The 24,844-nt window shown below is 38.7% G+C and overlaps 1 protein-coding gene across 4 annotated transcripts in view; it reads right to left on the reverse strand.

Moving 5' to 3' along the window:
• Positions 1–24,844, reverse strand: part of celsr3 (cadherin, EGF LAG seven-pass G-type receptor 3) — a 218,832-nt gene that overhangs the window by 94,142 nt on the left and 99,846 nt on the right. For all 4 annotated transcript variants that reach the window (XM_062054455.1, XM_062054456.1, XM_062054454.1 and 1 more), the window contains 6 exons: positions 19,299–19,462; positions 16,924–17,049; positions 14,061–14,230; positions 13,808–13,993; positions 3,614–3,724; positions 3,367–3,535 (listed from right to left, as the gene is read on the reverse strand). In XM_062054455.1, coding sequence (XP_061910439.1) covers positions 3,367–3,535; positions 3,614–3,724; positions 13,808–13,993; positions 14,061–14,230; positions 16,924–17,049; positions 19,299–19,462 — 926 coding nt within the window. The remainder of the gene's footprint in view (positions 1–3,366; positions 3,536–3,613; positions 3,725–13,807; positions 13,994–14,060; positions 14,231–16,923; positions 17,050–19,298; positions 19,463–24,844) is intronic.

Genomic DNA, 24,844 nt, shown 5'->3' on the forward strand with positions numbered 1-24,844 from the left:
CTTTTATCAAATACATTTCCCCCAAAAATGCGACTTATACTCCAGTGCGACTTATATATGTTTTTTTCTCTTCTTTATTATGCATTTTCGGCCTGTGCGACTTATACTCCGAAAAATACGGTGCAGTATATGACACATTTTACAGTTTCATGCAGTTTGTTGGCAGACCGATGATAAAAACTTAGATATTAATAGTTTTATCAGACAAGGCTGACAGTGCTGATTATTTGATGTTAAAGGCTACTGAAAGCCACTACTACCGACCACGCGGTCTGATAGTTTATATATCAATGATGAAATCTTAACATTGCAACACATGCCAATACGGCCGGGTTAACTTATAAAGTGCAATTTTAAATTTCCGCGAAACTTCCGGCTGAAAACGTCTATGTATGATGACGTTTGCTAAGTTAGCTTCAATGGCGTCGTTAGCAACAGCATTGTTAAGCTTCGCCAGGCTGGAAAGCATTAACCGTGTAGTTACATGTCCATGGTTTAATAGTATTGTTGATTTTCTGTCTATCCTTCCAGTCAGGGGCATATTTGTTTTGTTTCTATCTGCATGTAAGCACAATGCTATCACGTTAGCTCCGTAGCTAAAGTGCTTCGCCGATGTATTGTCGTGGAGATAAAGTCACTGTGAATGTCCATTTCGCGTTCGCGACTCTCATTTTCAAGAGGATATAGTATCCGAGGTGGTTTAAAATACAAATCCGTGATCGACAATAGAAAAAGGAGAGAGTGTGGAATCCAATGAGCCCTTGTACCTAAGTTACGGTCAGAGCGAAAAAAGATGCGTCCTGTACTGCACTCTAGTCCTTCACTCTCATGTCCTCATCCACAAATCTTTCATCCTCGCTCAAATTAATGGGGTAATCGTCGCTTTCTCGGTCCGAATCGCTCTCGCTGCTGGTGTAAACAATAGAGAAATGTGAGGAGCCTTTCAACCTGTGACGTCACGCTACTTCCGGTACAGGCAAGGCTTTTTTTATCAGCGTCCAAAAGTTGCGAACTTTATCGTCGATGGTTCTCTACTAAATCCTTTCAGCAAAAATATGGCAATATCGCGAAATGATCAAGTATGACACATAGAATGGATCTGCTATCCCCGTTTAAATAAAAAAAATTCATTTCAGTAGGCCTTTAACTACATAGAGCAGCAGCACTTTTATTAAAAACGCTAAAGTGACACTTTAATTAAAGTCTGCAAGGCTATCAGTGAGTGTAATGATTGTATTTTTTTGATCAAACACGTCAGAATGGTAAAACAAAATGTCACATTTAGGCTTGCACCACTTACATACAGCATCATTTGCATACGTCTCCTCTCTCAAATGAAGGGGGAATTATTTAGAGCCCACCTCTCTTTATTTCCATACTCTTATCAAACTTGTAGTTGTCTTTGAGCGCCACACGTTGTCGGGCATTCTCAATTTTTAATGATCCTCATGCTAATCAAAGATAATGAGAGCTGTAGCTTAAAATAAACCACTAGTGTACGCAGAGCACGTTTTTACATTTGATTATTCTGCTGTGTTTATGTGTGTGTGTGTGTGTGTTGTGTTCCGTGTTAATAACCTCAAGGTGTTAGCTTTAGCTCACGGCTCGTAAAGGACGCTACAGGAAGATCGTAGCCTCTGTGCTTCCTTTTTTTAGGCTGCCGGGCCCGAGGCTCCGAAACACACACACACACCAAACCATTCTTCTTTTACTCCCTCCATCTTTGCTCCAAGCACTTGCTCTCATTTGCAAACTTTTTCTTGTTAGCAACTTTACTCTTACTTTCTTTTGAAGTGAATTAATTAGCTCACGTTATGTTTCGCATATGGCGAATGTTTCATATTCACCTTGGAGAAAGCAAGCCACCGGGTTTAAGTAAATAGTGGTATTCCAGTTTGAGCACATGATAAGATAAGGCCCTTTAGTTTGACATTCGCAGGTGGATTCGTAGGAAAGAGGCCCTAATTGGGACTTTGGAATCATGTTTTTTCCCTTCTTTATTGTGCATTTTCGGCCGGTGCGACTTATACTCCGAAAAATACGGTATATTATATATACAGTGTTTCCCATAAACTGCCATGATACCTGTGGCGGTGGGGGCGTGGCTATGGGTGTGGCTATGGGCGTGGTCACCATGACATCATCGAGTAATTTGCATAATTTACTACAATGACATGATTTTCTCTAAAAAGGCTCAAAAAATTTATACTTACTAATTAATAATAACAGTTTTGTTATAAACGTCCATCCATCCATCCATTTTACAATATAATTACAACACTTTAAGTACATATTTATATACAGATTTGAACAATAAGTTATTCACTGAAATATATTTATTCATTGTGGTTCTTACAAAAAATATATCTTATAAAAATATAAAAGCTAAAATGTCTCTTAAAGCTCTGCCCTTTTAATTAGTCATTTTAGCCTACTACTACAACCATATTATTTACCAGCAACATAAAGTGAAACAGAGGCAGAGGTGTCCTGCCACAGTCAGTAACAAATAAACTGAAAACAGTAGTGGTGGTAGATAGACACAAAGCTTCATCAAACATCTGATCCACTGAACAAAGAGCTCCAAAAATCTTGATCCTACACTTCTCTTTTGTAAAGTAAATCTGAACAGTCGATATGGGCATCTACATCAACTATATGATTTGCCTGAGAAGCTTGACAGGACACAAAAAAAAAAAAAAAAAAAAATTGTAATTTTTTTTAAAATAAAAAAAAACATTTTTTTTTTTTTTTTGGAATTTTTTTTTTTTTGTGTCCTGTCAAGCTTCTCAGGCAAATCATATAGTTGATGTAGATGCCCATAAAAAAAAATTGTTTTTAAATTTTTTTTAAATTTAAAAAAAAATTTTTTTTTGGTTTTGTCGCGGCCTTAATTCTTTCGTGGCGGGCCGCCACAAATAAATGAATGTGTGGGAAACACTGATATATTGTTCTTATATATCATTTTATATTCTTCCTCAGCTCTCCGATAGATCTATCCAAGGAACGTTTTCAGGCTATTTGATGAGTTATTCTCAAGTTCTCTTTCTTCTCTTCCCTCCTTTTTCCAACATGATGCGTAAACATCTGCTGTCTACATTATTCCTGTCTGCCATCGCCTTCACCTAATTAACCATTAACATTTTGAATGCGTCTGTTGCTGTGTTTCATCTTTTTGGGCTCGGTTCCTCGTGTGTTTTCCATCTCTGTTGGGTCTACTTCTGCTTTAATCTTTTCCTCCTTCATATTCTGCCTCATTAGATTCGGCCAATTAAGAACGTCGTCAAAGTTTCTTTCCATTTCTTGTATAAACGAGCTGCGGAATATGAGTTGGATCGGACTATATTATCAAGGGAAGACGCTCACCAGGTTCACATATGCAGGTGTGTCGCTCCCATTGGTCAGAACATCGACTGTGGGCGGGGCAAGGAGATGAGACGCAAGTGTTGACAACGTTGCAGCCAATCTCCACCTTGACCGTCCTGGAAGGCCGGGGCAGCGGTGGGGAGTCCGGTCTTACGCCCAAACGGACGCCCTGGAGTAAGACGGTGTGTTTAATACCACAGGACAAATTGGCTTCTGCTTCATTAATAATCCATCCAATTCTTCTCACCTGTATGCATCCCTTTATCCCGTTCTGGACCTCTCCAGAGCCCAACACTCCTCCCACATGCAGATGTTTCACCTTCAAACCGTGAATCTCATTTCCCACTATTGCTGTTCCCTAATGGAAGGGGGGGGAAAAAAGGGTGAATGGAAGATAATCATAAATAATGGATGGAAACGGAATTCCCGCATGAAGATGCAAAAGCATGTCATTTGAATAACAGTGTTTGACCTTGTAAAACAGGGGTGTCCAAACTTTTTCCACTGAGGGCCGCACATGGAAAAATTTAAGCATGCGGGGGCCATTTTGATATTTTTCATTTTCAAACCTTAACAAAATATATGGATTTTTTTTTTAACCTTTAGGGCTCCCGGGGACCATAAAGGGTCTCAGTCATTAAAATGTTAAAAATAAGTGAAATTATTATTATTTTTTTATTTAACGCTTACAGTAAATCTCTATATCAACTTCAGGTTGATACAAAGTAAAAAATAAAAAAAAAAAGGTTTTATGCCTTTTCTGTCAAAGACAACTTTGTTTTTTATAGTAAAACTGAAATATGCAGTATTTAGTATTAGAGCCTTAAAAGATCAATAATGCAGGACACCATTGATTTTAATTCTTTAATATTTTTGAGTAGTCACTAGGGATGATGTTTGATAAGGAATTATCGAGTTCGAGCCTATTATCGAATCCTCTTATCGAACCGATTCCTTATCGATTCTCTTATCGAGTCCAGATAGGTTGTTGTACATGGAAAAAAAAACAATATTTGGTTTAGCAAAAGCTCACTTTTATTATATAATAAAAAAATAAAATCTAATAAATAAATAAATATTGACTGTTACCCACCTAAAAAAATAAAATAAAATAAATAAATATTGACTGTTGTTACCCAAAGAATATTAAGTGGGATTTTTCAGAGAAACAAATATATACAGTAACACAAAAACAACCTGTCTCTGTGATCACTATAGGTGTATAAATAATAATATAGTGTTAAATAAAATCAGTCCCTTGGGCACAAAACTGAAAATAATACAGCTCTCCAAAAAGTGCACTTCTGCTGCTATTGGACATAACTGTTTGTTATGATGCTTTGACATTTTTGTACTTTATTTCTTTATTGAAAGAAAATTCTATGAAGAGAAAAGTTGTTTGCAAATGTGGTTAAAATGCTAAAAAATTAAAAGTTAAAGCTAAAAAAAGAAATACACTTTATTGAGTTAACATTATTTCTTTATGGGGGAAAGATGTTATGAGCTAGAGAATATAACAACTACACTACCCAGCATGCAACGGGAGTTACGAGCATGCGCGGTCACCCCGAAAAGTGTTGCATGTTGCCACGCTGTGAAAGTAAACGTCAAGAACTCAGCCAACACGCCTCGTCTGCATTATTTATAATTAGACAGACAACACATATACAGTGTGATTTTGTTTTGTTTACAAGGAAAGAAAAACAAAAGTTAAAAAAGGGAGATATGTTGTATATATATGTATGTGCTGCGGTTGCATTAAGAACGTTGCGACAGCTGCCGTAAAGGAGGTGCGTTGCTAGCCTGGTTGCTATGTTTCCGGTTGGTCGTAAAAGTGTTCGTCATGTGTTTTTACCCTGCTAAAATCTCTCAGTAAAGTTATTCGTTGGATTATACCTTTTGTTTCGAACTTTATTAAACCCTGGAGCGCTTTTTCCCGTCCATTGTTTTCCTGCTTTCCCTATCTGCGCCTAATTATCTGAGCTACATGACGTCATTTCTTGTGATGTCCCACGGAGCATTTCTGGTCGGGACGGGATTCCACTCTTTTTCTTTACTATAGTGGTCTCGATAACGGGTACCGGTTCTCAAAAAGGGATTCGAGTCCGAGGACTCGGTTCTTTTCTTATTAAACAACCTTAAATAAAATCCTACTAAATATATTTGGGATCCAAAAGGTCCCCCACTTATAAAGTGATACATATTTATTAGTTTTTTTAAAAACTTTTAACACTTAAATCACGAGATCAACTTCAGATATATCTGTCGATTTTACGTTTGAACTATTATTTTGTTTGTTTTATGCTCTTTTGTCAAATAAAACTTTGATGTTTTTATATGGCAACCACACAATATATGCAATATTTTTTCCACATAAAACATTTTAAAGTGATATTTTTTTATGTAATAATTCATTATAACATAGATTTTTTGTCTTTTTTAAAAAAATTTTAGCAATGGCAAAAAAAAGAAAAATAAACAAAGACAAAAGAAAAAAAACAGCCTGCATGGCAGCTTTGTGTCAAAATTGCAACTTTTTCTTGTTAGATTTCACCTCATTCCACTTTTTTTAAAATGTTTTTTTATTTATTTTTGCAATATTATCAATTTTGCAATTTTTGCAGAATGTGTGGCGGGGCGGTAAACAATTAGCTGCGTGCCGCAAATGGCCCCCGGGCCGCACTTTGGACACCCCTGTCGTAAAAAGTAATTGATTTGGAATGAAGGTATCAAGGTTGTCCCAGTACAGGCAGCTCTGAGGGTGTACGTCTATTAAAAGGTCCCCCTATTACCAGAATTGACATTTTAATGACGTTTCAACGGTATCTTGCTTCCAGAGTGTTTTATCTCATTTACATGTGGTCACTTTCAACCTTCAGATGTTTTAACAACGTGATGAAAAAAAAAAAAAAAGGTACTTCCTCATGAACATGACCGCGCCTCTGAGTCTGACCTGCACTTTATTTGATGAGCCCGCCACCACGTGTAAGCCCACACTGCAAAAAGTCGGTGTTCAAAAACAAGGAGAAAAAAAAAATACAAAAATGAGGGGTATTTTATTTGAACTAAGCAAAATTATCTGCCAATGGAACAAGAAAACTCAGCTTGTCAAGACTTACCAAAACAAGTAAAATTAACTAACCTCTATGCACCCAAAAATACCTTAAAATAAGTATATTCTCACTAATAACAAGTGCACTTTTCTTGGTAGAAAAAAAAGACCTTTTTGCTCAATATGTTGAAAAATACTCTTAAATTAAGTAAATGCTAGTGCCATTATCTTGACATAATGATATGCGCTCGGCATCATGTTTTTTTTTCCATGCTTGAAGTAAGAAATTATTACTTTAAAAAAGTAGTTTTATACTTGTGAGTGTTGATGACACAGCTTTGCAACAGTTGATATTCTAGTTTCAAGCATGTTTTACTCAATATAGGTCATCAAATCTCAGCAACAAGCTGTAATATCTTACTGAGATCATTTAGGACCAAAACCCTTAAAACAAATAAAACACTAACATAAATCTGCTTAGTGAGAAGAATGATCTTATCAGACAGAAAATAAGCAAATATCACACTTATTTGAGATATTCAAAGGCCTACTGAAAGCCACTACTACCGACCACGCAGTCTGATAGTTTATATATCAATGATGAAATCTTAACATTGCAACACATGCCAATACGGCCGGGTTGGATTAGTAAAGTGCAATTTTTAAATTTCCCAGGAAATATTCTGCTGAAAACGTCTCGGTATGATGACGTTTGCGCGTGACGTCACGGATTGTAGAGGACCTTTTGGGACAGCATTATGGCCAGCTATTAAGTCGTCTGTTTTCATCGCAAAATTCCACAGTATTTTGGACATCTGTGTTGGGGAATCTTTTGCAATTTGTTTAATGAACAATGGAGACAGCAAAGAAGAAAGCAGTGGGTGGGAAGCGGTGTATTTCGGCCGGCTGCAGCAACACAAACACGTAGCCGATGTTTCATTGTTTACATTCCCGAAAGATGACAGTCAAGCTTTACCATTGGTCTGTGGGGAACTGGGACAACAGAGACTCTTACCAGGAGGACTTTGAGTTGGATACGCAGACGTGGTACCGTGAGTACGCAACCAGAATGTTGCCATAAGCATTTTGTTTAATTTGTATGTGTAACGCAGTACGCAGCTGCGGCTTCCAAACATTTGATCGCTTGCCAGTACGAGCGTGCCGCTATGTGCATGTCACGTACGTAACTTTGGGGAAATATATGTGCTGTATGAACTTTGGGGAGGTGAACGGTACTTTAGGTTGGTGGATTGAGTGTGTTGTGCGGGTGTTTGATTGGTATTGGTGAGTTATATGGACAGGAGGGGGGAAATGTTTGTTATGCGGGATTAATTTGTGGCATATTAAATATAAGCCTGGTTGTGTTGTGGCTAACAGAGTATATATATGTCTTGTGTTTATTTACTGTTTTAGTCATTCCCAGCTGAATATCAGGTCCCACCCGCCTCTCACAGCATCTTCCCTATCTGAATCGCTTCCACTGCCCTCTAGTCCTTCACTCTCACTTTCCTCATCCACGAATCTTTCATCCTCGCTCAAATTAATGGGGAAATCGTCGCTTTCTCGGACCAAAAGTTGCGAACTTTATCGTCGATGTTCAGCAAAAATATGGCAATATCGCGAAATGATCAAGTATGACACATAGAATGGACCTGCTATCCCCGTTTAAATAAGAAAATCGCATTTCAGTAGGCCTTTAATTTTATAATAATAATTTGCTGCATTTTCCCATAGTTGTTTGTGTGCCCTGTTGTTCCCGACCACAGCAAACGTTACCTAAAGTCACTTTCAATAAAAATATCAGCATCGAGGCTACATTTTGAACAACACACTATCAATACACTATTGAGGGACCTCTGACACAAACATTTTCGAAAAACTACAATACCATTGGAGACTATTCTAACAAGTATGTGAGTTCTTTGGAGGATCAAAGGTTGTATTTAGAGCACACAGAAAATGATGTTTGAGCTGCAGACATCAATTGACTTGATTAGATAAAAGCAAACAACAAAATTCAGATCGATGCAGAGTGGGCCACTTCACGCCACAGCAGAGCCATGCTTGGCTGGGAACATCAAGCATGAAATATAAATCAATGAGTCCCATTTACACTGTTAGTGTTTCAGCAGGCAGGATTGATGTTGGATGGCCAACAATTTCAAAGTAAATCAGTGTCTAATAGGAGGTGGCAGTGTGTCATCATCTCATATTTCAACTTATCACTGTCCAATCTGCGCAATTCAAAGTAATAAAAACCTCTTTATAGTTGTAACAATCACAGTAATTGAAATATGCAGTAAAATCCCATGTGTACAAAGTTTTATGCCACTTCTTTCTCTGTCCTCTCATAGTTAACATTTTTATATTTAATGCAGAGCTGAGATGTAAAAGTTCATGTCATATTCTTAACAGGGTTTTCCTTAAAGGCCTACTGAAAGCCACTACTAGCGACCACGCAGTCTGATAGTTTATATATCAATGATGAAATCTTAACATTGCAACACATGCCAATACGGCCGGGTTAACTTATAAAGTGCAATTTTAAATTTCCCGCGGAACTTCCGGTTGAAAACGTCTTTGTATGATGACGTATGCGCGTGACGTCAATCGTTTAAACGGAAGTATTCGGACACATTGTATCCAATACAAAAAGCTCTGTTTTCATCACAAAATTCCACAGTATTCTGGACATCTGTGTTGGTGAATCTTTTGCAATTTGTTTAATGAACAATGAAGACTGCAAAGAAGAAAGCTGTAGGTGGGATCGGTGTATTAGCGGCTGGCTGCAGCAACACAACCAGGAGGACTTTGACTTGGATAGCAGACGCGCTATCCGACGCTAGCCGCCCACCGCATCTATGATCGGGTGAAGTCCTTCGTCACGCCGTCGATCGCTGGAAAGCAGGTGAGCACGGGTGTTGATGAGCAGATGAGGGCTGGCTGGCGTAGGTGGATAGCTAATGTTTTTAGCATAGGTCTGTGAGGTCCCGTAGCTAAGTTAGCTTCAATGGCGTCGTTAGCAACAGCATTGTTAAGCTTCGCCAGGTTGGAAAGCATTAACCGTGTAGTTACAGGTCCATGGTTTAATAGTATTGTTGATCTTCTGTCCATCCTTCCAGTCAGGGGCTTATTTCTTTTGTTTCTATCTGCATTTAAGCCCGATGCTATCACGTTAGCTCCGTAGCTAAAGTGCTTCGCCGATGTATTGTCGTGGAGATAAAAGTCACTGTGAATGTCCATTTCGCGTTCTCGACTCTCATTTTCAAGAGGATATAGTATCCGAGGTGGTTTAAAATACAAATCCGTGATCCACAATAGAAAAAGGAGAAAGTGTGGAATCCAAGGAGCCAGCTTGTACCTAAGTTACGGTCAGAGCAAAAAAAGATGCGTCCTGCACTGCACTCTAGTCCTTCACTCTCACGTTCCTCATCCACGAATCTTTCCTCCTGGCTCAAATTAATGGGGTAATCGTCGCTTTCTCGGTCCAAATCGCTCTCGCTGCTGGTGTAAACAATGGGGAAATGTGAGGAGCCTTTCAACCTGTGACGTCACGCTACTTCCGGTACAGGAAAGGCTTTTTTTATCAGCGACCAAAAGTTGCAAACTTTATCGTCGATGTTCTCTACTAAATCCTTTCAGCAAAAATATGGCAATATCGCGAAATGATCAAGTATGACACATAGAATAGTATTCCCGAAGCGGGAAGTCAGCAACACAACACAGTCGGTGTTTCATTGTTTACATTCCCGAAAGATGCAGTCAAGATCGAAGAACTCGGACAACAGAGACTCTTACCAGGAGGACTTTGACTTCGTTAACAGACGCAGACGCGATACCGTGAGTACGCTTCCAAACATTTGATCGCTTGCTATAACTAGCTCGAGCTAGTAGCTAAGAGCTAGCATAACAAACACCTAGGTGTTTGTTATGCGGGATTAATTTGTGGCATATTAAATATAAGCCTGGTTGTGTTGTGGCTAATAGAGTATATATATGTCTTGTGTTTATTTACTGTTGTAGTCATTCCCAGCTGAATATCAGGTCCCACCCGCGCGCTTCCAAACATTTGATTGCTTGCCCGTACGTGCGTGTCATGTACGTAACTTTGGTTAAATATATAAGCTTTATGAACCTTTGGTTAGGTGAACAGTTCTTTGGGCTGAGTGAGTGTGTGTGTTGTGCAAGTGTTTGAATTGTATTGGCGGGTTATATATACGGGATCCCGTCCATATTACCCGCTCGAGCTAGGAGCTAGGAGCTAGCATAACAAACACCTAGGTGTTTTTATGTGGGATTAATTTGTGGCATATTAAATATAAGCCTGGTTGTGTTGTGGCTAATAGAGTATACTGTATTTCCTTGAATAGCCGCAGGGGCGCTAATTAATTTAAAACCTCCTGTCACTCCTGCGTTTCCCGGTAACCGGCGGGATGGCCGTGCATGCGGTAATTATTTTAAAACCTCTTCTCACTCCGGCGTTTACCAAAAGGAATCCGGTAAATTTAGGCGTGCGCTTTGAGTGTGATGTAAGCATACCATCATGAAAAGCACATTTAATAAAAAAAAACAAACGTTATTATGGTCTTACCTGTACTTATAAATGGAGTCCATTTGCAGCTCCTTCTGACCAAAAGCATCGATAACTTGTTTATAGAAGTCTTCCTTATTTTCTTTCTTCCGTTTTAAAAGTCTCTCTGTCTCGATGGAGATATTCCTTTAATTATTACCTCCTGCTTCGATTGAAAGTCCAGTTTAGAAAACTGTTTTATTTTAGATACCGGTATGTAATCCTCCTTGTTAAAAGTTCAGGCAGAGGCTGCGTGTGTTCACTTCTTCTGCAGTACCGGAAGTCGCAAGAAGGATCACTAGCGCGGCAGCGCCCTCTACCACCAGGAGGCGGGAGTCATTTCATGACTCATACAGTATTAGACACACGCAGCTACGGTATATTAATAAAACATAGCTGCTTACTGTTCTTTTTAGCATACTGTACAGGTATTCAATAGCTTGGACCTTAAATCCTACTGAATAGCTCTTTATCTTTTTTCCTTTGTGCGATTGTAAACTACTGAAAGCAGCTTCCTCCATTTTGAAAATGAGGACAGGTAAAGCGTCACTCGTGACATAACGAATTTGACCCGGTGGAAGTTCTAGCCATATGCTAAATATTTTGCGAAACGAGTTTGAAAAGTATAGACATGCGATAATAAAATTAATATTTTGCGAAACGAATTTGATCCGGCGTCAATAATGAACCGGCGATAAGGCCAAGCATGCGTTAATTATTTTGAGAAACGAGTTTGACCCGGCAGTAATTCTAGACGTGCGAATACTATATTCCCTGCGCCAATTCAAGGAAATACGGTATATATGTCTTGTGTTTATTTACTGTTTTAGTCATTTTCAGCTGAATATCAGGGGCCGTACTTATCAAGCTTCTTATTAGAATTACTCCTAAGAAGTCTGCTAAGAGTTGACTTAAGAGTAAATAAATTATTCGCTGAAAACTGCACTTAAAAGTTAGTTATCAAGCGTCTTACTCACACTTTCAGCGAAGTGTAGGACTGAATCTTAAGTGTCACACTCAGAGCTGAATTACGACATTACTATGTGCCGTAAACGGAATTTTAGGTCACGTCATTTCTGTGTCCATAGAAATGACCAATCACGGAAGGGAATCCGTTGTCTAAGAATAAAGAAATATCTTGGAAATATTTAAGTGGACAATGAGAATGTATATTTTGACAATAAACTACAAAATAATACAAAACAAACTAGTCCCCGCCGGCACTCACGCTACCGCTCCCTCTCTTCTATCGCCCACACACTCACTGACGTCACTCACCTCACGGCCACACACATACGCTACTGTCATAACATTTTCTTTCCAATTCATTAATTAGGCAACTAATTTGAAACTGGTGTGGGTGGCTCTATATATACTAGCCCACTGCAGCCACATGCAGAAATCAACAAGGAATCGAAAAGTATTAAATCTGTGACAAAAATAATATCCGCTCTGTCTAAACGATACCGTTTGATCAGCTGCTCGTCATAAAAAACAAACAAACATTGTTCCGTTCCCTGAACGTTCGCGCACGTCTCTCTCGCCTCAGTGCCATCCCCAGCTGGCAACTCCTAACCACTTAAGACACCTCTGAAGGTCTCTTAAATATCGTGGAGAGTAGGAGTGATTCTTAGACTTAAGAACGTTGATAAAAAGCTTTTATTCTTAAGTTTGAGAGTAGGACTAAATTTCGCAAATTCTCAGGACTTAAGTGTAAAATGGCACTCTAAGAAGCTTGATAAGTACGGCCCCAGGTCACCCCCGGCTCTCACAGCATCTTCTCTATCTGAATCGCTTCCACTCCCCACTAGTCCTTCACTTGCACTTTACTCATCCACAAATCTTTCTTCATCCTCGCTTAAATTAATGGGGAAATTGGCGCTTTCTCGGTCCGAATCTCTCTCACTTCACGCGGCCATCATTGTAAACAATAGGGAACTTTGCGTATATGTTCAACTGACTACGTCACGCTACTTCCGGTAGGGGTGAGCCTTTTTTTTATCAGAGACCAAAAGTTGCGATCTTTATCGTCGTTGTTCCATACTAAATCCTTTCAGCAAAAATATGGCAATATCGCAAAATGATCAAGTATGACACATAGAATAGATCTGCTATCCCCGTTTAAATAAAACAAATTCATTTCAGTAGGCCTTTAAAGGCTGATTAAAACATACAATTGATTCATTTTGGTGTCTGCTGATCTTTCATGTTGTTCGTTTTTTTCATACGGGAGCTATATTTTTGTCATAAAGATCTTGCTATGAAAAAACTTCTTGCAATATGCATTTTCTTGCGAATGGATCATTCTAGATGCACAATCACAACACCACAGTGCCTCCCAGAGCGCACCTTCAACGTGCCTAACTTAGATCGCACTTCAATATATCCCAGAATAGGTGGTGCATATTAAATTTGCGTGCTGCATGTCAACAACATGACACAACGCCCACAGGTTGGATCACATGCCATGAATGTGGAGAGAAATGAGTGTCTCCATGGTGACAGCCGGTATACATGCAAAAACCTCATTTAAATAGGGCAGTCTGCACTACATTTGTACTTGTTATTAATTGCATACAGTCTTAGCAGATGACCCGCTACACGCCCACTCATTTTATAGTTTGCACACACTATTTTGCACGTGCTATTTTGATTTGAGTAGATCAGGCACATTAGCAAATTTAACAAACTTTTTTGTAAATGGTTCCTTTTGCAGTTTCCAAGCTAGGCAGACCTGTTTAGGATTGTTAGGCCTTGGTGGATGTACGCACCAACTAATTTATTTTGGGAGATCAGCAAAAATTTCCGGTATTTCTTACCTGATAAAGTCCAAAGTCAAGGCGAAGTGTGGCAACATAACGCGTCTCACGCCCGGTGTGAACGTCCCGCAGCTCAAGCTGGAGGTCGTGCCACCGCCCGTCCGCCACCTGAACTTGATCCAGCCTCAGCCTCACTGGTCTGGTTGAACCTCGAGTCACGGAAAACACCAGCTGACCGTTGGCCACCTGGGACGGGATGGAACGTGTCAGCAAACGCAGTCTTGGAAGACGAGCAAAGAACAGGGGGAAGGACCTGGAAGAGCAGACTGGTGTACTGCCCGGCCTGGGCCTGGAGCAGGGTGCCCTCTCGGGCTCTGGTCCGGAACACCAAGCCCAGGTACCAGGGAGTGGAGATGGTTACGTCGTTCTTCAGGTCCCACCAGAGGGCGCTGTTTCCCAGGAAGCGATGCGGGTGGGGCATCACTACGGGAAAAGAATGATAAAGATGATGAGTCATTGGACAGGAGAAGACATATGATGTGAATGGAAATTCATTTTTCATGAATAACTTTTCCAGAAGAAAGTAAAAAGTTAAATGAAGTCCCAGCCAATTTCTTTCCGGGTATAAATCTCATTCATGCAGTTTTTCTTCTTCTACTCAAACACATTTGCTGAACATGATGGTATTTTACAGCCTGACTCCTGCATGCCCTCGCTCCATTTTGCTCATCCCTTCATTTTCTGCTCAAAGTCCCATGTGGTCTGTTCATCTCTACGATGTGTTCCACCCTCCAGCTCAATCATCAGCCCCAGATGCTTTTAGCAAAGGCGACTATAATATGATCACTGTATTACAAACCCCGTTTCCATATGAGTTGGGAAATGGTGTTAGATGTAAATATAAACGGAATACAATGATTTGCGAATCATTTTCAACCCATATTCAGTTGAATATGCTACAAAGACAACATATTTGATGTTCAAACTCATAAACATTTTTTTTTTTTTGTTGCAAATAATCATTAACTTTAGAATTTGATGCCAGCAACACGTGACAAAGAAGTTGGGAAAGGTGGCAATAAATACTGATAAAGTTGAGGAATGCTCATCAAACACTTATTTGGAACATCCCACAGGTGAACAGGCAACTTGGGAACAGGTGGGTGCCATGATTGGGTATAAAAGTAGATTCCATGAAATGCTCAGTCATTCACAAACAAGGATGGGGCGAGGGTCACCACTTTGTCAACAAATGCGTGAGCAAATTGTTGAACAGTTTAAGAAAAACCTTTCTCAACCAGCTATTGCAAGGAATTCAGGGATTTCACCATCTACGCTCCGTAATATCATCAAAGGGTTCAGAGAATCTGGAGGAATCACTGCGCGTAAGCAGCTAAGCCCGTGACCTTTGATCCCTCAGGCTGTACTGCATCAACAAGCGAAATCAGTGTGTAAAGGATATCACCACATGGGCTCAGGAACACTTCAGAAACCCACTGTCAGTAACTACAGTTGGTCGCTACATCTGTAAGTGCAAGTTAAAACTCTCCTATGCAAGGCGAAAACCGTTTATCAACAACACCCAGAAACGCAATTGGCTTCGCTGGGCCTGAGCTCATCTAAGATGGACTGATACAAAGTGGAAAAGTGTTCTGTGGTCTGACGAGTCCACATTTCAAATTGTTTTTAGAAACTGTGGACGTCGTGTCCTCCGGACCAAAGAGGAAAAGAACCATCCGGATTGTTATAGGCGCAAAGTGTAAAAGCCAGCATGTGGGATGGTAAGGGGGTGTATTAGTGCCCAAGACATGGGTAACTTACACATCTGTGAAGGCGCCATTAATGCTGAAAGGTACATACAGGTTTTGGAACAACATATGTTGCCATCCAAGCAACGTTACCATGGACGCCCCTGCTTATTTCAGCAAGACAATGCCAAGCCACGTGTTACATCAACGTGGCTTCATAGTAAAAGAGTGTGGGTACTAGACTGGCCTGCCTGTAGTCCAGACCTGTCTCCGATTGAAAATGTGTGGCACCTAAAATAGCACAAGGGAGACCCCCGGACTGTTGAACAACTTAAGCTGTACATCAAGCAAGAATGGGAAAGAATTCCACCTGAGAAGCTTCAAAAATGTGTCTCCTCACTTCCCAAACGTGTACTGAGTGTTGTTAAAAGGAAAGGCCATGTAACACAGTGGTGAACATGCCCTTTCCCAACTACTTTGGCACGTGTTGCAGCCATGAAATTCTAAGTTAATTATTATGTTATAATTAAGTTTATGAGTTTGAACATCAAATATGTTGTCTTTGTAGTGCATTTAATTGACTATGGGTCGAAAAGGATTTGCAAATCATCCGTTTATATTTACATCTAACACAATTTCCCAACTCATATGGAAACGGGGTTTGTATACCGTGGACTCCTCACCCTGAAACTTGTTTTTTTAGTACTGTGACCACTTCCTGCTGTATTATAAAAAGCCTTTCAAGGGGCACACTGCAAAAACTGAAATTTAAGTAAGATTAAATATCTCAAATAAGGGTGATATTTACTTATTTTCTGTCTGATAAGATAATTCTTCTCACTAAGCAGATTTTATGTTAGAGTGTTTTACTTGTTTTAAGGGTTTTGGTCCTAAATGATCTCAGTAAGATATTACAGCTTGTTGCTGAGATTTGATGACCTATATTGAGTGAAACATGCTTGAAACTAGAATATCAACTGTTGCAAAGCTGTGTCATCAACACTCACTTACTTTTTTAAAGTAATAATTGCTTACTTCAAGCATGAAAAAAAAAATCATGATGCCGAGCGCATATCATTATGTCAAGATAATGGCACTAGCATTTACTTCATTTAAGAATTGTTTTCAACATATTGAGCAAAAAGGTCTCTTTTTTTTTCTACCAAGAAAAGTGCACTTGTTATTAGTGAGAATATACTTATTTTAAGGTATTTTTAGGTTTATTGAGGTTAGCTAATTTTAGTTGTTTTGGAAAGTCTTGACAAGCCGAATTTTCTTGTTCTATTGGCAGATAATTTTGCTTAGTTCAAACAAAATACCCCTCATTTTTGTATTTTTTTTCTTGTTTTTGAACACTGACTTTTTGCAGTGTAGGATGGCAAATATCGCATAAAATAATGGTGCCAAAAAAAAAAGAAAGGGTCTGACCGTGGCTGCAGTCCTTCCCTCCATACCCGAGTGGGCAATCACAAGAGAACGTCTCCCAGCTGACCCGGCAGGTTCCTCCATTCTGACAAGGGCTTGATTTACAGTAGGGAAGTTTGGCGCTGCAGCCTATAATGGAAAAGTGGAACATAACATGGCGTTAATGTAAAAATTACAACTCAAATCAGAATCAGAATCACTTTAATAATCCCTGAGGGGAAATTAAGATTTTCAGCACAATCCCATTCAAGAGCAGACAAACATTACAGGGAGACAGAACAGGATCGCTGACGGGTCTGCCAACTTCCGGCGCCCCTTTCAAAAAGGTGAGAAACAAGTCAACGCTGGGAAGAAGAAAAAAAAAATCAGTCTAAGCCTGGGCTCCTGGAGAGGGGGTCCAGACTGAGGCCAAGGAAAAAAAACAAATTCATAGCCATAGCACACAAACATGTGTGTAAGAGGGAAACATCAAAGAAAACAAAGGACAAAAAAGATATTAAAAGAGCAGAGCTGATGCAACCAGCCACTTCTACACACAGCCACAAAAGTAAAACAACAACAACACTGCAAAAACTGAAATCTAAGTAGGATGAAATATCTCAAATAAGGGTGATATTTGCTTATTTTCTGTCTAATAAGATAATTCTTCTCACTAAGCAGATTTTATGTTAGAGTGTTTTACTTGTTTTAAGTGTTTTGCTCCTAAATGATCTCAGTAAGATATTACAGCTTGTTGCTGAGATTTGATGACCTATATTGAGTAAAACATGCTTGAAACTAGAATATCAACTGTTGCAAAGCTGTGTCATCAACACTCACAAGTATAAAACTACTTTTTTAAAGTAATCATTTCTTATTTCAAGCATGAAAAAAAAATCATGACTTTGACACAATTGTGTCTCATAATTAAAACAGATGTCAGCCAAATGGACTTTTCTGTTTTATTTTCAATGAAACAATAGAAAACAGGTACTCATATAGTAGTACAGTTGGCACAGTACAGTAAACTGACAGTTAATATTCAAACATTTAACATTTCTAACAATTTTGAACAGAAATAGTTCATGCACATTCAGATAAATTCTTCAAAATTACAATTTAAAACATTTTGGCCGGGGGCCGGGCTGTATATATGCGCACTCATTGACTGAAAGAGCACGCACTTGACGTGTTGATGTCATGTTATCCATGGAAAAATGCATTTTTAGACAATATGATTTGCCTGAGCGGCTAGGAGACCCCGAGAGTAACAAGCGGTTGCCTTGTTGCCTTTCCGTTTAAGAACAAAAAATTAGTTTTAGTATAAGTTTGCTGGTTTCAAGAAATGTAATGCCGAGCGCATATCATTATGTCAAGATAATGGCACTAGCATTTACTTCATTTAAGAATATTTTTCAACATATTGAGCAAAAAAATCTCTTTTTTTTTTCGACCAAGAAAAGTGCACTTGTTATTAGTGAGAATATACTTATTTTAAGGTATTTTTGGGTTCATTGAGGTTAGCTAATTTTACTTGTTTTGGAAAGTCTTGACAAGCCAAATTTTCTTGTTCTATTGGCAGATAATTTTGCTTAGTTCAAGTAAAATACCCCTCATTTTTGAACACTGACTTTTTGCAGTGATATATATATATATATATATATATATATATATATATATATATATATATATATATATATATATATATATATATATATATATATATACACACACTACCGTTCAAAAGTTTGGGGTCACATTGAAATGTCCTTATTTTTGAAGGAAAAGCACTGTACTTTTCAATGAAGATAACTTTAAACTAGTCTTAACTTTAAAGAAATACACTCTATACATTGCTAATGTGGTATTTGTGCCGCCCTTTGAGACACTTGTGATTTAGGGCTATATAGATAAACATTGATTGATTGATTGATAAATGACTATTCTAGCTGCAAATGTCTGCTTTTTGGTGCCATATCTACATAGGTGTATAGAGGCCCATTTCCAGCAACTATCACTCCAGTGTTCTAATGGTACAATGTGTTTGCTCATTGGCTCAGAAGGCTAATTGATGATTAGAAAACCCTTGTGCAATCATGGTCACACATCTGAAAACAGTTTAGCTCGTTACAGAAGCTACAAAACGGACCTTCCTTTGAGCAGATTGAGTTTCTGGAGCATCACATTTGTGGGGTCAATTAAACGCTCAAAATGGCCAGAAAAAGAGAACTTTCATCTGAAACTCGACAGTCTATTCTTGTTCTTAGAAATGAAGGCTATTCCACAAAATTGTTTGGGTGACCCCAAACTTTTGAACGGTAGTGTGTATATATATATATATATATATATATATATATATATATATATATATATTATCTGGACACAAATGAAAATCTGACCTGGGACGGTTCCATTGTTAGCAATAAACCCGGCGAGGTCTAGCGGCTTGTTGTCAATGTGCAGCTCCTTCATACAGCCGATAAACTCCCGGGTGCCAAACGGGAAGTTGTCAGGAACGTTGGGAACTCCGCCCAAGAATAAGGGACCTGTCAGATCCAGAGACCTAATAAGGAAGGAGATAGGGAAGAGTTAATAAGCGTCAGGAGAACAGATGTCGCCCAGTTTAATAAGAAGAAAGGAGGGGGGGAGGGATTAAACAAACCAAAGATTAAATACGCTGTCAGGGGAAAGAACAATCATAAAGTGTTTTTTTGAGGAGAAATCAGATGCTAATGGTGGTCATGTTGAGGGTAAAAAATAAATCAGGGGAAGAAAGACATTGCAAAGAGGAGGCAAGAAGAGAGATGAAGGAGGAGGAGATTAAATATGACTGACATTAAATATCAGGTGGATTTCAAGGCCGAGGGAGAATAGAGCAGAGACAGGAGCAGAAAATAAAAGGGTGTGGTTGTTAACCAAAAAAAAAAAAGATAAAAGGATGACAGGAAGACGCCAGGGAGGCAGATGAACAAACAAAGATTAAATGTGAGTCACAGCAAACATCAGTAGAGTAAAAACGTAGAGGTGGATGACAAGATGCATGGAAGGTGAGCTAAGGGAAACAAAAGAATATGTCACATTACATAAAAAATGAGACATGAGTGCGCTGTCACTGGGACACTTTTTTTTTTTTTTTGTCGCTTTGGTTTCACTCGAGTGGAACAAAGGAGACAACAGACAAACGGCCCTGGGGTGGCACAAACGAGCTTAAACTTCAACTTTTTGTCACATTTGAACAAAAAAAGTCAGTCCGGAAGACGACACGCGCAGAGAGAGCCGAGAAGAGGAGAGACGTACACAGCGAGACCTCCTTCCTCTGATCCATCTTCTCTGGCTGCAGGCTTTTCTCAACGCCGACATGACACGGCCAACGTGACTACAGATTACCCAGAGGCCGCACGTCACCGTTCGTGTGTTCTTGTTGTCAGCGGCAGACACCGCGAGTACGGTTAGGAATGTCGTGGAAAACATGACTGCCCTTCAAGTAATGCACACACAACCAAACACAACAAACACAAACTAATGAGTACACTGCAAAAACTGAAATCTAAGTACAAACCCCGTTTCCATATGAGTTGGGAAATGGTGTTAGATGTAAATATAAACGGAATACAATGATTTGCAAATCCTTTTCAACCCATATTCAATTGAATGCACTACAAAGACAACATATTTGATGTTCAAACTCATAAACTTTATTTATTTTTTGCATATAATAATTAATTTAGAATTTCATGGCTGCAAAACGTGCCAAAGTAGTTGGGAAAGGGCATGTTCACCACTGTGTTACATGGCCTTTCCTTTTAACAACACTCAGTAAAGGTTTGGGAACTGAGGAGACACATTTTTGAAGCTTCTCAGGTGGAATTCTTTCCCATTCTTGCTTGATGTACAGCTTAAGTTGTTCAACAGTCCGGGGGTCTCCCTTGTGCTATTTTAGGTGCCACACATTTTCAATGGGAGACAGGTCTGGACTACAGGCAAGCCAGTCTAGTACCCGCACTCTTTTACTATGAAGCCACGTTGATGTAACACGTGGCTTGGCATTGTCTTGCTGAAATAAGCAGGGGCGTCCATGGTAACGTTGCTTGGATGGCAACATATGTTGCTCCAAAACCTGTATGTACCTTTCAGCATTAATGGCGCCTTCACAGATGTGTAAGTTACCCATGTCTTGGGCACTAATACACCCCCATACCATCACAGATGCTGGCTTTTCAACTTTGCGCCTATAACAATCCGGATGGTTCTTTTCCTCTTTGGTCCGGAGGACACAACGTCCACAGTTTCCAAAAACAATTTGAAATGTGGACTCGTCAGACCACAGAACACTTTTCCACTTCGTATCAGTCCACCTTAGATGAGCTCAGGCCCAGCGAAGCCGACGGCGTTTCTGGGTGTTGTTGATAAACGGTTTTCGCCTCGCTACAGATGTAGCGACCAACTGTAGTTACTGACAGTGGGTTTCTGAAGTGTTCCTGAGCCCATGTGGTGATATCCTTTACACACTGATGTCGCTTGTTGATGCAGTACAGCCTGAGGGATGGAAGGTCACGGGCTTAGCTGCTTACGTGCAGTGATTTCTCCAGATTCTCTGAACCCTTTGATGATATTACGGAGCGTAGATGGTGTAATCCCTAAATTCCTTGCAATAGCTGGTTGAGAAAGGTTTTTCTTAAACTGTTCAACAATTTGCTCACGCATTTGTTGACAAAGTGGTGACCCTCGCCCCATCCTTGTTTGTGAATGACTGAGCATTTCATGGAGTCTACTTTTATACCCAATCATGGCACCCACCTGTTCCCAATTTGCCTGTGGGATGTTCCAAATAAGTGTTTGATGAGCATTCCTCAACTTTATCAGTATTTATTGCCACCTTTCCCAACTTCTTTGTCACGTGTTGCTGGCATCAAATTCTAAAGTTAATTATTATTTGCAAAAAAAAAAAATGTTTATCAGTTTGAACATCAAAGATGTTGTCTTTGTAGCATATTCAACTGAATATGGGTTGAAAAGGATTTGCAAATCATTGTATTCCGTTTATATTTACATCTAACACAATTTCCCAACTCATATGGAAACGGGGTTTGTAAAATAAATATAGAAATATCTTGTCTGCCATATATTAGTGCAATTATTTACAAGTGTAACACCTGTATGAGCCAACAGATAGAGAATTTAGCTTTGTCTTTTTTTGGAAGTAGGTGGTTTTTTTTTTTAATTTTCTGGTTGAAAAGTAACATTTTGCACGCAGCAAGACTCAGTTGTAATTGCCAGAAATGAGTTCCGTTATGACTGTAATAGTGCGCTTAACTTCACATGATCTCCCACTAAATTCTATGAGGACACTTTGGCTCTTTGGGGTGTTTTTTTAAGATGGGAAAAAGATAAGAGGAAAGAGTGTTGAAAGAAATAAAGATGTAAAGTATGAGACGGGTAAGAAGATCATTAGAGACAGAGCTGAACACCAGGGAGCACGGAGTCAACTGGTGAACTGTCGAAGCTCATAAAAAGTGACTTAATATACTTATTTCAGGCTCTTTTCATTTAGGGACTTTGGGGTAGTCGCGGTACATGAGTCATGTTTCAAAAGAAACCCACAGGGGAACTGCACTTTGAGGGAATTTTGCAGATAATTCACAATCCCAAGAACATATAACCGTTTTGTGCATTCTAAAAAAATGGGTGAAAAATACACTAGTACGAGACAGCTAACAATGTAGAGGGATTCATCGATTATTAATACCGATTAAGCCCTCGCTAAAATATGCAAAAACTGCCAAGAATACTCCATTTACATGTCATGACCTGAATATAAACAAGTATTAGCGTCATTGTTATTATAAGGTGCCCATTATGTCGATCGCGGAGGGTGTGTCAGTCGATCGCCAGTCAGGCGTTAAAAAAATAGACCTTAAAATTTGCGATCATCAATCTTCACCAAGACGTCACTTTCATCACTTGATTGACATTAGGGCTGCAACAACTAATCGATTAAAATGTATTATTAAAATAGTTGCCGATTAATTTAGTCATCGATTTGTTGGATCTATGCTATGCGCATGCGCAGAGGTATTTTTTTTATATATTTTTTTGTTGTTTTTATTTTTAATAAACCTTTATTTATGAACTGCAACATTTACAAACAGCTGAGAAACAATAATCAAAATAAGTATGGTGCCAGTATGCTGTTTTTTTTCAATAAAATACTGGATAGTATAGAAATGTAGTTAGTCTCTTTTATCCGATTATTAATCGATTAATCGAAGCAATAATCGACAGATTAATCGATTATCAAATTAATCGTTAGTTGCAGCCCTAATTGACATTCACGGCTCCCGAGGGTCTTCTGAGATGACGCTGGCTGCTGGGAGCTCATTATCAAGAAAAAATGACCGACAGGAAGGCGAGAAACAACATTTTTGTGGTTTGCATTTCGCAATACTGCTGCATGATGCTTAGTGTTTAACTAAAGCGGGATCTGTTTTATCACTCAGCTTCTAAAACTTGTAGCTCATCCTCCTTGTATTCAGGCTCCAAAATATAACGTTATGGAACATCATTTGTCCCAAAGTAGTCTTTGTTGGCTTTCATGACGAGTTTACTGACAGATATAAGTAAGAACTTTACACTACTTTATATTAGAAATGGCAACAGCGGAGGATGAATGTCACATAACAAGAAGATAGAGGAAAAAGAAGAAGCTTATCGACTACAAAGGTGGATGCGCACAATTTTTCAGGATTTAAACAAGGGGTGTCCAAAGTGCGGCCCGGGGGCCATTTTCGGCCCGCAGCTAATCGTTTACCGGCCCCCCACACATTCTGCAAAAATTGCAATATTGATAGTATTGCAAAAATTTAAAAAAACATTTTAAAACTGTGGAATGAGGTGAAATCTAACGAGAAAAAGTTGCAATGTTGACACAAAGCTGCCATGCAGGCTGTTTTTTTTTCTTTTGTCTTTGTTTATTCTTATTTTTGTTGCCATTGCTCGAGAAAAAAAAAAAAAAGAAAAAAAATCTATGTTACAATGAATTATTACTTACAAAATGTCACTTTAAAATGTTTTATGTGCAAAAAATATTGCATATATTGTGTGGTTGCCATAAAAAAACATTAAAGTTTTATTTGACAAAAGAGCATAATACAAACAAAATAATAGTTCAAACGTAAAATCGACAGATATATTTGAAGTTGATCTCGTAAATTAAGTGTTAAAAGTAAAAAAAAACCTAATAAAAATGTATCACTTTATGAGTGGGGGACCTTTTGGATCCATAATATATTTAGTAGGATTTTATTTAACATTTCACTGTGATTACTCAAAAATATTAAAGAATTAAAATCAATGGTGTCCTGCATTATTGATCTTTTAGGGCTCTAATTACTAAATACTGCATATTTCATAAGTTGTCTTTGACAGAAAAGGCATAAAACCTTTTTTTTTTTTTTACTTTATATCAACCTGAAGTTGATATAGAGATTTACTGTAAGCGTTAAATAAAAAATAATAATAATTTGACTTATTTTTTACATTTTAATGACTGAGACCCTTTATGGTCCCCGGGAGCCCTACAGGTTAAAAAATTTGAAAAATCCATATATTTTGTTAAGGTTTGAAAATGAAAAATATCAAAATGGCCCCCGCATGCTTACATTTTTCCGTGTGCGGCCCTCAGTGGAAAAAGTTTGGACACCCCTGATTTAAGCAGATCCCAGATCAGCAGGTACCAGAAGGTAAGAAAAGTTGCTTTTGCAGAATATTGCGAAACAAAACGCCAGATAATATGACTTACCTTATACACGCACCATGTGTGTATAAGGTAAAACCATACTGTCCTGGGCATGATGCAACGAGAAAAAGTTCCATTGTTTACTCTAATAACACAATTTATTTGATAATTTCTCAAAAAATAATAATGAATCAAAATCAATGTTGCTAT

This window comes from Entelurus aequoreus, linkage group LG07, assembly GCF_033978785.1.
Source record: "Entelurus aequoreus isolate RoL-2023_Sb linkage group LG07, RoL_Eaeq_v1.1, whole genome shotgun sequence".
Classification (NCBI taxonomy): Eukaryota; Metazoa; Chordata; class Actinopteri; order Syngnathiformes; family Syngnathidae; genus Entelurus; species Entelurus aequoreus.